Raw genomic sequence first — 14564 nt, 5'->3', positions numbered from 1 at the left:
CGGCTCCTATGGGGTGATGGTGGGTTACGCCTCAGATCCTGAATGTGTCGCCCTCTGTGGACCCGAGCGAAGTGTGGACCAGTGTGCTGCGCCTCGGCTGGTGGACATGAGCGATCACCAGCCTGTTTACACTTGTGCCTCTGTTCTTGCCGCACTTGCCGAATTGAGGGCAGAATGGCGTGAGCGTTCTCTGGCGCTGTGCGTCCGGCTGGAAGATGCCGCATCCGACTCGAGGTGTGTAGCGTCTGCCTATTCTCCTCGCTGCTCTAATCGGCCCACGCTATGCTGTGACCGGGATACAATGTTGCCGCACGAGCGCACAACGGAGCATTTGTCTGGCAGTGAAAATGCCTGCAGTTTGTTATCCGCCTCTTCCAGCGCTACTACAGTGTTGCCATTTCTGCCAGAACTTTTGGTTTCGCCTACAGCATCGATATCCCTGTTCATGGTGCCGCTGACGCAGCGACTGGTTCTATTGACTGCCTACGTTATGCAAGCTACGCTCTTATTTCTTAGTGTTATGCAACATCTGGTAAACTTGGGAGCACCGCTCTTCTGGATTGATGGCACTGTATGTGACTGGCGTTGTCCGTTTTGTTTTTGGGAGTCTTCTCACTGCCGAGGGAGGCCATCTTACCCCTTTGTTCTGTCTGGGGCGGGACCTCCTTGGAAGCCATCTTCGGGGGGACGCTTACGATCTGGCCAGGGCTAGGGGACCCTTTTCTACGAACTGTGTAGGAATGGCGGATGGTGACTCGAGATGGGACGCTTTCTCAACGCGTGCTATGTTCTGTGGGATGTTTCTCCCTATTTCACTCCATATTTCATGTTATCTACTTTTGTTATTGCATATGGGGTAGAAGGTATTTACGGCTGGGGAGTCCGGGGGACCTGGTACTTGGTGGGCTCCTCCCCACCTTTTCTCTTTAATGGGAGTTATAGATTAGAACACTCTTTTCTTACTCTCTATATTTCAGATGTTATACTTATTCCTTTCTTTTTCTCCTCTTTTTTCTTTGTTCTATATTTCGGGTTTATTGGGCGACAGACACACTGCTGGGGGGGGGGGGGGGTAGGCCGTAGCCTCTGCATGCGTGTAGGGTGGGGGGTTGGGGGATGGGATTTTAGTTTCTTGATTTCAGTTTCTATGGTGCCTTGATTTTTTCTATGTTTTCGTTTCTCTCTCTTTACTCTATCTTGGGTCCGTGTCTGAGACAGCTAAGGGGTGGGTGGCGGTGGACACAGGAACGATATTAGGTATGTAACTTCTGCTGTACAAACTTTGAGCCGCCATGCTGCCCGGGGGGACTTGAATATTGGGTAATTTGATTATGTGGTAAAATTGCTGCTACTGTCACGTCACTCCGGCACGGACTCCGCTTTATTAGCCTATTGTTTATGTAAAATTAAAATGTCGAACTTCAATAGCTGCAACAAAAATATAAAACAAACCTTCATTACTCCTGGGACATAGTATCACGATGATCTACAGTGTAACTCTTGAATGCTTGCTTATTATACTAATGTGTTACTGTGTCGCCGTATTGCTTGCTTTGGTGCTTTAAATGTGTCCGTGGCCGGCCAATGGGTTGTGGGCCCGTATTTGTTCTCTTACTAATGCACAATAAAGGTTTCCAAAAAAAAAAAAAAAAAAAAAAAAGACATTTTAAGATTACTGTGCAAATAAAGCAGGACATAGTTCATACAGGATACAGTGGTACTGATAGAATGCATAGTACCATTCTATTTGGCGCCTCCCAGTTCACATGGACCTCTGCAAGGTGGCCCACTGACTTGGAAAGTCTTCCTACTACTAATTCATTTGCTCACAATCTTGGTATTATCCTTGATGTTAGCCTCTCTTTCAGCATTCAAGTTAAAAAACTAACAGCTACTTGTTTCGCTTCTTCAGGTTCTCTGTGAGAACCGCACTCTATTACAGGGGCCAACCAGCTCAGCAGTGATGCTGCAGGCACTTTTTCTATCTTGTTCAGACAACTGCTACATGTAATCTCTTGCAGCATCGTCTACTCATGCATAATGCTGTGCGTGCCGTATTGTGGGAATGCCAGTAAGATTCTCTATTTCCAACCACCTTAAGCTGCTATACTGACTCCCAATAGTCATACATGTTGTGTTTAAGGCACTGTACTTGTTTCAACGCATAAATAATTAATCAACAATGCCCAGTATAGCATGGATAACGGCTCTCTACGACAGCATCTGTTGAACATTTAAAGTTCAATTGAGGTATGCAACAACTGTGGGAACTCTTTTTCAAAGATTTGATTGATTGCCAATCATTTATGTTTTAGAGAAGGAATAAAACCTCGTTTTTTGTGCCATTTTGTAAGCTGCTTGTCGTCCGACTCCTTAAACATCACCTAGCTAGCTTTTTCTTTGACTCTTTAAGCTCCAGGACACCCCTACTGAGTAACAACTACCCAAAACTATTTCATAATATAGCCTTCTCAACATAAGCCGAGCAGGAGCTCTTGCTTGACAAGGATGAGGGATTAAACTATGCCTTTGTACATCCAATACTACAAAGGTGTTTTAATTTCTTCCCAATTTCAGGAATAGGCGCATGCAGTTTTTTCAACTCCACAAACATTCTGATGGTATAAAGCACGTGGCTGCTGTTGGTGCATCTTAATTCTATGGCTACTCCTCGAATCTATAATGCATTAAATGCAAAACAACACTGCAAACATAATGTCCATAATCAAGCATCAGTTAGCTTTTAGAGAGGAAGTCATGCAATTCTGTACATTAAATTGTTGGAAGTCAATACTTTTTTTGGAAGTATAAATGAGACTTGCGTTTGGGCCGCACATAAATGCAGACGTGTATCAAAGGCTAGGTGCAGCTCCAGGTGGAATCTTCCTGCTCTTAGGTTGTCAACTCTGAGTTCAAAACTGATGGTGGCGCAGCCAATGAGATTTGCATATCTCTCATTCTGGGCACATGAAGTAGAGGGGGAGATGAAGAGAGACATCTAATGGGGGGACATCTGGACATTAGACCATTTAAGATTATTTCCAATGCTCCAAATGCATAAGTCATGATTTAAAACAAAAGTGATCTATGGAAGTCTTTGACTTGCTAAATCAGATTGTTGGAGGTTGTTTGCCTTTTTCTGGGCTTATGGAATTCCAATAGGCTTCAAGGAAGAAGTGCCCATAGTTCTGAGCCAATATGCTTTTATTCTCCCTAATAATATAGCACGGTGAAAAAATGACATACTTCAATGGTATTATTTTATGGCATGAAACATGCGGAGACAGATATATTAGCAAAGTTCACCATAACATAAAAGATAGAAATTCAGGAACTTTGTACCAGCCATTGTAATGTGTGTCAGCTCTTTCCATCAGCCTCATTTTCCATGAGTTCAAATAACCCCAGAAAATCTCATTGTTCAGTTTAACTGTGATTTTTCTGGCAGTATGGTATCAGGCCATTATTTTGTAGCCTTCAATCACAGGCAATATTGCGTCAAGAGTGAAGCGCTGTTTTCCTTAAACTCTACCTTTCTTACGTATTTAGCTGTTCTGCAGAGCATTTGGCAACCTATTAAAATCAAGACTACTATGCTGCTGTTTAAATAGTGTAGTGAGTGTGGCTTCTGCTGTTCTTGCTGCCACTGTTGTTATGTGTGAATCACAGCTGTCAACTACTACTACTCTCTTATCTTAACTTTGTATCAACTTTCTGCCACATCCAATACCAACCTTTGTTCTATAGCATTGCGTTTTAGTTATGAATACCGTTCATAAAACTTTACATTCCAGAATATTTCTAAAATGTGTCTCAGAATTGAGTAGGAAATATGTCAGTGGAAGTGTGCCTGCTCCGGGTTTATTCATATTTTATTGAAAAATATTATAAATGTGTATATTCCACTTACTGAAATATTGAAGCTGCCACTGTTACCCTTCCTAAGTGTTCAGTGTCTGCTATGACCTGAGGAAAGCTTGGCAAGGGCAGATCTATTCCTGATGCCAGCACCACAGTTCAAATACATAACAGGCTTTTTGCAGATAACAAATAATATATAGCAACAGTAATGGGAAATGTACGTAAGGTTTTCTACAAGGCAGCGTGTTTACCTGGTTTTCTTTACTTGTATGCTGCTACTTAGCTTTTCCAGAACATATTCTCCTGTGTCATGGTTGATTATGAGTACACAGTCCTTCTGGTACGGCCTTTTATTACCTTTAAAAACAGTCATTGGAGGTGTTGAGCCCTCAAATAAAAGAATAGAAAAATACTAGTTAATGTGTTTTAATACAAATGTAATGCTGTGCAAATGTAAATTTGGGCAATATCATTTAGAGTTGTACTTCTCACCCACAAAATATAATACAGTTTCATTGATTGCGAACACATTGTTTGCAAAGCTGATATTAACTTGTGTATTTTATATGCAGCCTTCAAATCTAAATTTTTTCCAGGATTTTAGGATGTAAAATGCAAATGCCCCTCCACAAAAATATACTTTTCTCAATATGTTGCAATGATTGACATGATCTCATGAAAAACACTCAATCCCCTTTGTGTAGTCCACTGTGAAGGTAGAGCATAATTTAGCCGAAGCATATAACACTGTAACACATGCTACACCAGGAACAATTTTTAAGGTCTTCCTTGTTCCATAGACTTTCAGAGATATGCTAGAAGGCTGCAATTGTACTCCACTTTAAAACAAATAAGCTATCAGTTTTTTAAAACTAGTTGATGGAATTTTTAGCTCAAGATGAATGCTTCACCAGAAAGGCACGATTTCTGCAGTAGCTTAGAACATTATGACAGATCTTTCTGCGATAATTACAAATAGTTACATTGTTGCGGTTGTTACACCAGTTCCTAGTTTAACACGTCTGTAGTCCTTTTCATCCCTGTAAGAATTGTGATTATTTGTGAAGGGAGTGAGAACCCACTTCAAAGAATAATCACAATTCTTGTCAGGGTGGACCACAAAAGTCACAAAATAAACCTGTGCTTAACCACCTAGTAGCATGGCACAAAGCATTCAGGCTTAACTTAGAGGCAATGTGTAAAGTATTTATGCAGTTCTCAAACAGTGATAAAGTGAAAATAAGCACAAGATGAATCCCAAATTAATTCAGAAAAAGAGGACATTCTAAAAAATAAAACACCCAAAAAACTAAAGTCCAATAAGGACAACCGGAGTTATCAGTTTTTAAAGTTCAAGGTAAAAATAGAACCAAAAAGGTGTGGGTGCCTGGTCCCGCCAGACCTGAACAGAGTAAAAGGTTCAGGCCTATAGAGTGTGGGCCAGGTATGGGACCAGGTGCGCACGCTGGGAGTTGCACCTTTTGCACATAAGGGCTTAGCCTGGGCAGAACTACAATCCCCATACTCCTTTGGAGTAGACCCTTCATACCAGGAGGAAGATCCATCGTACTGGGCACACACAAAGTGCTGTTGATCCCCACTGTGTGGAATGTGTCCGGGCATGGGACTGGGCAAAGACCGGGTCAAGAGGGGTCAGCCTGCGCCTGGCCACGTCCAGAGGTGGCTAGGCCCTCCCTCTTGACCCAGGATTTGGACCTTAATATTCCTAGGACTTACTGCTTTCTCCTTGATGGTTGGCCGTGATCTTTGTTGTATATTTTGATATAGTTTGGGTAAGAGAAAAACAAATCCATCTAAAGGTAGCAGAGAACCGGTAATGGCTTCCACATCAGTAATAACCAATTATCTCACAACAGTTTTGGAGGCATTGAGTACAGAGAATAGGATAGTTGAAGAGAGAATTGATGCAGTCCAAGGATTAATAAATGATCCCGATATCATCACTGAAATATCAGCTCAAGAGATGGCCCCTGTATTGGTACCAAACTCGAGGAATAAAGGAGCAGGTATCCCTTTAGAAGGCACAAAAGAGGCTCCAAAGCAAAATTTATGTGGAGAGATATTGATGGCATGCCATTTTTGTGACATCTTGAACTCCTCAGTGAATTCAATTGATCCTGCGCCAAAATCAGTAAACTCACCTCCACCAGAGAGAAAGCGCAAAGAAGGGATTGCACAAACGTTGACACACTTGCCAGAAAAAACTGCAGTCACACAGATGGAAAGCCATGGCTTCGGCCAAGAAAAAAATTGTCCTTCCAAGTCGCATTAAAAGATGGTGTTCCTCTTTATCTAAATGAAAATGCAATCCAAAATATTTGATCAGTGCCAGACCTTTTTTAAATAATTGGCATACACATTATCTCTGATCAAAAGGCAGAGCATTATTATAAAGTCTCAATGCTAATAGGAACACAGTGGAAACATGTTTGTTCTACCTGGTCTGATAAGCCCTCGAACCACTCTCCAAAACTAACCATCCCCCAGAAGTGGCAGAAAGCCAGGTTTTGACATCCAAGTTGGGCAGACCACGATCCCTTTCTGCCAGAAGAAGCAAATCCATATTGGCAGCAGCAGGATCACCAGGAGTGGTGATTCCTTTGCAGAGCTGGATAGAGACTTCAAGACAAGGAGTTGAATGACAGTTACCTCCTAAATGTACTCCATACGTTATAGTACGGGAGGGCGTACCCTCAATGGAGATAGGTAAAAAAGAGAACCCATTGGCATTGAAGTTTAAGGTGGTCCATTGGTGCAGTAAAACACTGTTTGGCACAAGGACTTAGTAAATGAAATTCTCACAGATTGTAGTGTGAAATAGGTGGGCCACGTTCCAAAGCTTTTTATTGGTGACTCCATTGTTATTAACTTTAAAATCCCTTGACTGGTAAAAACATTATTACATCATTTGAGATACTTATTTATATATATATATATTAATCCACAATCCTTCTCACGAAGGAAAAACGGGGCGCACACCAATAGTTTACACAGCTCCGATTAATGTTGAAAGCGGCGTGGTTCCGCCGCAGGGAGCTGCCCCCATGGTGAGCGCTGCAAATCCTGGCTTTCTTTGAACCGACGTGTGTACATATATATATTTAATTATTTATACAGGCAACGTGTTTTGTAGGATACCTTTTCCGACTTTGGGCCTGATCTAGATCCTGGTGGACGGGTTGCTCTGTCACAACAGTGACGGATATCCCATCTACTGAAATATATATCCCATAGGAAATAATGGGGTTTAGATTTTGGTAGAAGGGATATCTGTCATCATTGTGACGGAGTTACCCATCCGCCAAGTTCTTAATCAGGCCCTCCGGATGCTTAGGCGCCAAGGTCCAAGAAACCACCAGCAGTTCAGGTTTACCTGCCCTGAGGTGTCCAGGTGCAGAGGTGCCGGTCACGTTGGTAGCCTCGAGTGCTACACGATAACGTCAATGGGAAGGTACCTGCAAAAGGAGGGCTGCAAGTGGGGACTAGCTTAGTAGAACCCAAAAGTGGGGGCATGGCTCTTGAGGGTCTCCGGATCACAGGGACACAGTGGGTTCTCGTGATCCCTGGCTGGGCTCTCGCGTGCAGAGGTGTTTTGGCTAGCGGGTCGCTGTAGCTACAGGTTCTCACTTGGCCTTGGTGACCTGAAGAGGGAGAGAAAACAAAACGGCAGGGCCACTCTCCAGGGATACTAAAGCCCCTCAATGGCAGGTCGGTGCAGTCATTGGTGGTGTTTGGACTGGACACTCAACAAGCCTTGGTAGTTCCAAGGGCTCCAGTACCCAGGGTGTTGGTGCTAAGCATCTCCGTGAGAAGTCACCGTCTTGAGACTCGGTGAATCAGCGGAGCTGGCCTCCTGGGCTCACAACAACCTCTTCCTGCTGAGATGCTCCCTCTGTTGGCTCAATGGCCAGCAACACGAAGTGACTGGTTGATGCAGTTGGTGCCTGCAGATGATGGGCGATAGCCTGTCCACACCAAGGGAGATTGTGCTTCATTGTTTAAGGTAGAAACAGTACTCCATGGGCTTTGGGAAGGCTGTTCAGCTTCTAGGCGAGACGGTGTTGGTGACTGTCACAGCCAGGCAGGATTTGGTGCCAATTTCACTGCAAGAACTCTGCTCTCTCGACCATGGCTCTTCTTTGTCCATCCTTCAGTTCTAAGTAGACAAATCGAAGTTCCTGGTTTCAGGGGGCCCCTATATCCTGAATTTAGGGGAGTATAGGGTAGAAGCCAATGGGCTACTTACCTCTAGGGTGACTACATCCATTATAAGACCACTTCCTAGGAAGAGTGGGAATAAACCTGACCTAGAGCTATTAGTTTCACCAAATCCCAAACAGGTGAAACCCTTCTTTTGTTGTTCTTTTCAGGTTGTCCACCTTAGGGGTTTGACTAGCCTGTAAGTGAACACGCCTTCTAACTATCTAATTTTCCCACCTGTTCTAGTGCCAAATAGGACCGAGGGCAGGGGTGGCATTCCCAAGTCTGGGGGGAAGAATGGGTTGCATATCAAAGGTGACAGAGTCTTTGAACCCTTCGGCCTTGATATGCTAAATTTGCTAGCCATTCTGTTGGTGTGATCACCATCCGCCAGACAGGCATTGTTTCTGACCTCAGAGAGTGGGCTTTTGCTTGCAGGGGGGTCAGAAAGTGTCAGTGCTGTCAGCCTGGAAGATACCAGTCAGCCAGCACACTAAGAGACTAGTCCTCTGGTGCATGTCAGAATAAATATAGTACTGGCTTCCGATGCAGTGTTTGATACCAAACACCATTATTTTCAGTGAAGCCATTATGTAGCTGGGTAACTCGTAATGACCAGTGCCAAGTACATATGCTTAAGATGGTTTCCTGATCCCTTGCAATGTTGTGGCAATGGAATCAGACATCACAGGGACATATCTGCTCCTGCAGATATGTCCTCACATACAATATATTGCACCCTGCCTTATGGCTCTAAGACCTGCTGTAGGGGTGACTTACATATAGAATAGTGAGTGTGCAAGGTCGTGTTTTTGAAATGGTTTGCACCATTTCACGCAGCTTGCCAAGGCAGTCTGCATGGAATTTGTGTGTGGGTTCCTTAGGGTGGCAAAATACAAACCGCAGCCATAGAAGGTCCTCTTTAGTACCCAGGTTCTGGATACCATTTACTAGGGACATAAAGGGGTGTTCAAGTCCTTGCCAATTGAGTTAAAATTAAACATATGTATCAAGGTTAGCTTATGTACACCACATGTAAGAGCGGGTATCCATTTTATCGCCACCTGCTTAGCGGTCTAGTTCTTTTGCCGCTTGAAGGAGGAGGCCACTCTCCCTATTTAAGCTGATGCAAGCGGGAGCGCGCAGACACTACGGTCAGCCCGATACATTTGCTGCATGAAATAGTATAATCTGTACAGATTGGGCCTCTCAATTTTTTTAATATTGCACTGTTTGATTTTTTATATTTTAAATACTGCCTAATGTGATACATGAATTTTTGGTAGTATTTTGTTGTACCGCTATATCAAGGTGAACTGGTGTACACCGCATGTAAGACCGGTTCACCATTTTATCGCCACCTGGTTAGCGATCTAGTTCTTTCGCCTCTTGAAGGAGGAGGCCGCTCTCCGTATTTAAGCTGATGTAAGCACGAGCGCGCAGACACTATGCTCTGCCCCCTACACTTGCAGCGTTAAATAACATAATTTGCACTGATTGGACCTCTCAATTTTTAAAATATTGCACTGTTTGATTTTTAATATTTTAAATACTGCCTAATGTGATATATGAATTATTGGTAGCATTTTGTTGTACCGCTATATCAAGGTGAGCTGGTGTACACCGCATGTAAGAGCGGGTCACCATTTCATTTCCACCTGGTTAGCGGTCTAGTTCTTTTGCCGCTTGAAGGAGGAGGCCACTCTCACTATTTAAGCTGAGGCAAGCGCGAGCGTGCAGCGGATGCGCCACCGGCACGCCAAGAGCAAGCCCGTCTGCGCCTGTACGCGCAACGACCGCACACAGTCCAGCCATGCTGTCAGTTTGGGGAAGAACGCTGCGGAGAGTACGAACCATCTCTACACGAGCATACAACTTCGGGCAATAGGTCATCTGGGGGGTAATGTTGGTGAATATAAGCCTAAAGGGATTGCAAGGACGGAGTTTGATGTGGCAGGAGGGGACAACCTTAAATGTGGTTTAATTAATGCTAGATCCCTAGTGAAACATGACCTGGAGATCCAACTAGTGCTAGAAACACATGACCTTGATGCAATGTTCATGACAGAAACATGGACGCGTCCTGATTCAGATTTTGAACTGGGGTTGGCATGCCCACCGGGATATAAGGCCTGTTATAAGCCGCGGCAGAGGAGGCAGAGTAGGGGTTGTTTTTAAGGAGAAATGGAACTTCACCTCAATGGACATTGATGATGCAGAGGGCACTGAACTCTTGGGATTTTTGCTAAAAGACCATAAATGGCTCCTGCTGACCGGCCTAGTATGGTACAGACCCCCTGGTTCAGCTAGCCCCAAACAACAGGCATTAATTGACATTTTCAGCAATAAGGCAATTACCCATACTAGATTGCTTATTCTAGGGGATTTTAATCTATGGCCCAATGGGAATTTAGACCCAGCTTTTAAAAATCTTCTTCAACCTTGTGAGAACTTGAATTTGCAACAATGGATAACAGATCACCCCTATGAAAAACCATAAAAAAACCCTGCAGACTGTCAGCCTCGTGGTACAATGAAAAGCTAAAAAGCTTTAAAAAGGGCTGCAAACGTGGAGAACAGTATACGAAGATGAAGATAAAACTGCCTTGAAAGTGACAATAGGTAACTATAAAAAAGAAATCTCCATAGTAAAAGCAGAGTATTACGCAGACATCATCTTCAAAAGTGTCAAGGAGCACTAGAAGTATATTTAAAATAGTGAACGACCTCTCCAACCCTGACTGCACAAAACATAAGATTAATGACGTACAGGATCTATGTGACAACCTAGCGACCTTCTTTGAGGAGAAGATCAGTAAAATCATTGATGGCCTGAAAATTGGAGAAGTAGACAAAATAGAGGATCATAGCAGTATGATTGAGAGGCCACCACTGACTCAGAAGGAGGGGTGGGTAGGTAAGGATAAACTGGGCACTTAGATCACTTTGAGATACCTTCAGAGCAGGACTTCAATAGATTAGCTTTAAGTGTTTCCTCAGGCTCTCCTTTGGATCCCTTACCACACAGGATATGAAAAGAATTAGGGACAGAACTCTTTCCGCTACTCCGACAGATTTGCGGCCCATCCCTGAGCGGTGGGGTGGCACCGGCCTGCTGGAAACAAGAGATAGAAACACCACTTCTGAATAAAGCTACGCTTGATCCTGTGTGCCTAAAAAACGATAGACCCATCTCTCTTCTACTTTATACTGTGAAGATCACAGAGTGCCTGGTCAGTAAAACACTCTCGCAGTTTTTGGAAATTAACAACAAGCTAGAAAATGTGCAATTTGGATCCTTCCAGGACATGGGACAGAGACTGCCCTGATGACAGTCCTGGACGAACTTCAAATGCGAGCAGACAAGGGACAACCAGTTATAATGATTTATTAGACCTGTCTGCCGCATTCAAAACGGTAAACCATAAATTTCTCCTGATGAGACTTGACGAAGTTGGGGTAGAGGGCATGGCTCTGAAATGGTTTCAATCATACTTGTCGAACAGACAACAGGCAGTTGGATTTCACTAACATTCAGCATGGCGTCCCTCAGGGATCATCGATTAGCCCGATATATGAGCCCTCTGATCTCTGTAATTAAGTCCCACGATGATAACCTGGTGAACTATGTAAATGATACTCAACTCATCCTGTCCCTGGAGGGGAACCAATCTCTATCACTGGAAAACTTCCATGATGTAAGATTGTGACTGCATAGTGGTCATTATGCAGTACTAGCGTTAAGGGCACGGTTTGTTTGAGCCCCTGCACCGGCGTCAGACGGTAATAATTGGCAGATGCTGTCCATCACTTACTGTACGTTCTGGACATCAACAGCAAAGATAGCACGATTAACGGAGCCCAGGATTGGGCCCCTGCGAGTGCCCAGTGGCGTCCTGTCTCTGTGGTTCCGGCTTCGGCTTCAGCGTGTTAGGAGTGGTGGAGTTGGCAGGCGGAGTGAGCGGGGCACGTACAGAATGGCTTTGAAGGTAGCGGCTGGATTTTTGGCGAAATCTGCAGCTGCGGCAGCCCGGAGGAAAGTTCAGGCAGCGGAGCAATCTGGGCAGGAACCAGAAAAGGACGAGTCGCCATGCAAGCTGCGTACGCCCCCAGTGGAGCCGCCAAGAAAATGGAAGCAGACCGCAGCAAAGTGGCGTCAGACGACCGCATCAATCCCAGAGTTGTTTTTAAAGAGTGGCAAGGGGCAGATCTCTAAGGTTGGTGACGCAGAAGAGGCAGCTGCCCTTGCGATACGCTCACAGGAGATTGAGACAACGGGAGAACAAGTGTCAGGTACGGAAGATACGGATGCAGCGCGCACCCCTTTACCAAAGGATATTATCAACCAAGATAACCTTCAGGGCCACGCAGGCAAAAACCCAATAATAGAGCGAGCATAGGTCTCTATGGCTGGTGAAATGGGAGAAACTAGGATTAATTATCCTGGCAATTTGGACCGAGTACCTAGCAGTACCAAGGCAGCAGTGACGGAGGGGCAGGCCCTGGGAATGATACTTCCATCCCACAGGGAGAGAATGAGGCTGTGGGCGGTCAGGCAGCGCTGGTGCCGGTTCAAGTAGGCGATGGCAGTATTTTGGGAGAAGAAGAGGCTGGAGGGCTGTGTCCTTCCACGTCCCTGATGGATGGTAAAGAGAAAGAAAGCAGCGAATGCTTCTACTCTGTTTCAGAAGAGGCGGAGAGGTCTGATGATGACCAGAGCTCATCTCAGGTAGAGAGTAACTTTGAATCTGAAAGAGATCTCGAACAGGATCCCCCTAGCATGGCTAAAAGATCTAACGCTCAACTAAACCTGCAGGAGCAGTCTGTGCGAGATCTAAGCTGGGATGACTCATCCTCCATGCCACTCCAGGGCTGCCCTAATGTAGAAACTCCTATAATCCATCCTCCGCTCCTAGAGGTTATTCATCAGGCAATTCTTGCCCATCGTGAGGAAACACGACAGGATAGCCGCAAATTGCAAGCAGCAATGCAGGAGATGCAAGGTGTGGTCAGGAAGCTGTCCAAGGCATGTGTTACTGTGGGAGATAGGGTGTCAAATCTCGAAGAAAGGATTGTCGCAACAGAGTCGGAGGCTGCCGCAGCCACCACTAAAGTCCCAAAGTGCCCAGGTCATTGATATCCAGTGCAAGCTGGAGGACATGGAAAATAGGCTTAGGCGGAACAATCTGCGGGTGCTTGGGATATCAGAAGGGGTGGAGGGGTCGGATGTCAGGGCGTACATGATAAATCTATTCAAATTGGCCTTTCCAGAGCTTTCCGATTGGAACTGGTCAGCGGAAAACCAGAGGGCGCATCGCACTCCGTTTAAAATTGGATTCGGTGCAGGGAAAGGAGATAAGCCAAGGGCAATTTTAATATTTTTGGGCAATTTTATTTTACGACAGGCCATAGCTGAAAAAGCCAGACCAGAGGCAAGAAGATCTAGTGAGGGAGTCACTTTTTTTGTCAGGCCAGATTATTGTCACGCAACGGTTGAGAGGCGCTGGAGGCTGAGACTGATTAAACCCTTTCAGGATAAGCACATACAGGTATACCTCATCAATCCAGCACAACTCAAAATAATAAATGAAGGTCGGACTCAGTATTTTGCTTCAGAAGTGAAAGCACAAGAGTATCTGGACTCCCTAGCGGAAAGATGAGAAAACTAGTTGGATATGGCTAGGGGGGGGGGGGGGGACATGGCGCTGTGATTTCTCTGTATTCTATATTACGTGTGGGTATAAAAGGGGTATTATGTGTTAAACTGTAACTGGTGGAAAGTGCCCTAACTGCTTCCACTGCAAGCATCACAAGCACAGACTAAGGTCTGAGCGCTTCACAAGGGTGGGAGGAGCTGGGGGGAAGGGAGGGGGGCTAGGGTGGGTTAAGGGAGGATGGGGGGCAGTAGGGGGCTGAGCAAGGGGGGAAAAAGCCAAAAAAGAGAATTTATGGTCATTTTTGGGAGAGGGGTATGGTTTTTCTTTTGGAATACGTGTTGTCTTTATTCAGCTGGTGGTACAAAAAGTGAAAGAAATGTTCAAAATGTAATAATGGTGAACCTTAGTATATGCTCGGTTAATATAGGAGGGCTTAATGATCGGAAAAAAGGCGTAGATTGGCTGAGTTTGTTAAATGTGAACATATAGACATCTTATGTCTACAAGAAACGCATCTACCCTGGGCAAAGAAACAGCTGCTTAATTTGGTAGGCTTCGAGATTCTGTCATGTTCTTCTCAAACTTCAACAGTAAGAGGGGTAGTCATTCTAGGGAAAACTGGACTTGGTGGGGCCAAGCTCTCTAAGGCTGATGCATCAGGGAGATGGGCAATGGTCGAATTGTGTATTGCTATAACAATCTGTGGGGTATATGGCTCTAACCAAGATGACCCCGAGGTTTTCGAATTGTTAGAGAGGGATTTGTCTAACTGGTCCACTCCTATCGTGGTATGTGGTGACTTAAATATATCTGCCGACCTCATCA

At 44.8% G+C, this 14564-nt stretch overlaps 1 protein-coding gene across 1 annotated transcript in view; it reads right to left on the bottom strand.

Annotated features, from left to right (window-relative positions):
* Positions 1-14564, bottom strand: part of EAF1 (ELL associated factor 1) — a 71588-nt gene that overhangs the window by 32058 nt on the left and 24966 nt on the right. The window contains exon 3 of the mRNA XM_086942077.1: positions 4113-4249. Coding sequence (XP_086798203.1) covers positions 4113-4249 — 137 coding nt within the window. The remainder of the gene's footprint in view (positions 1-4112; positions 4250-14564) is intronic.

The sequence above is a fragment of the Lissotriton vulgaris genome, chromosome 10, assembly GCF_964263255.1.
Source record: "Lissotriton vulgaris chromosome 10, aLisVul1.2, whole genome shotgun sequence".
NCBI lineage: Eukaryota > Metazoa > Chordata > Amphibia > Caudata > Salamandridae > Lissotriton > Lissotriton vulgaris.
The sequence above is the reverse complement of the archived record's forward strand: the minus strand, read 5'-3'. Positions and strand labels throughout refer to the sequence as shown.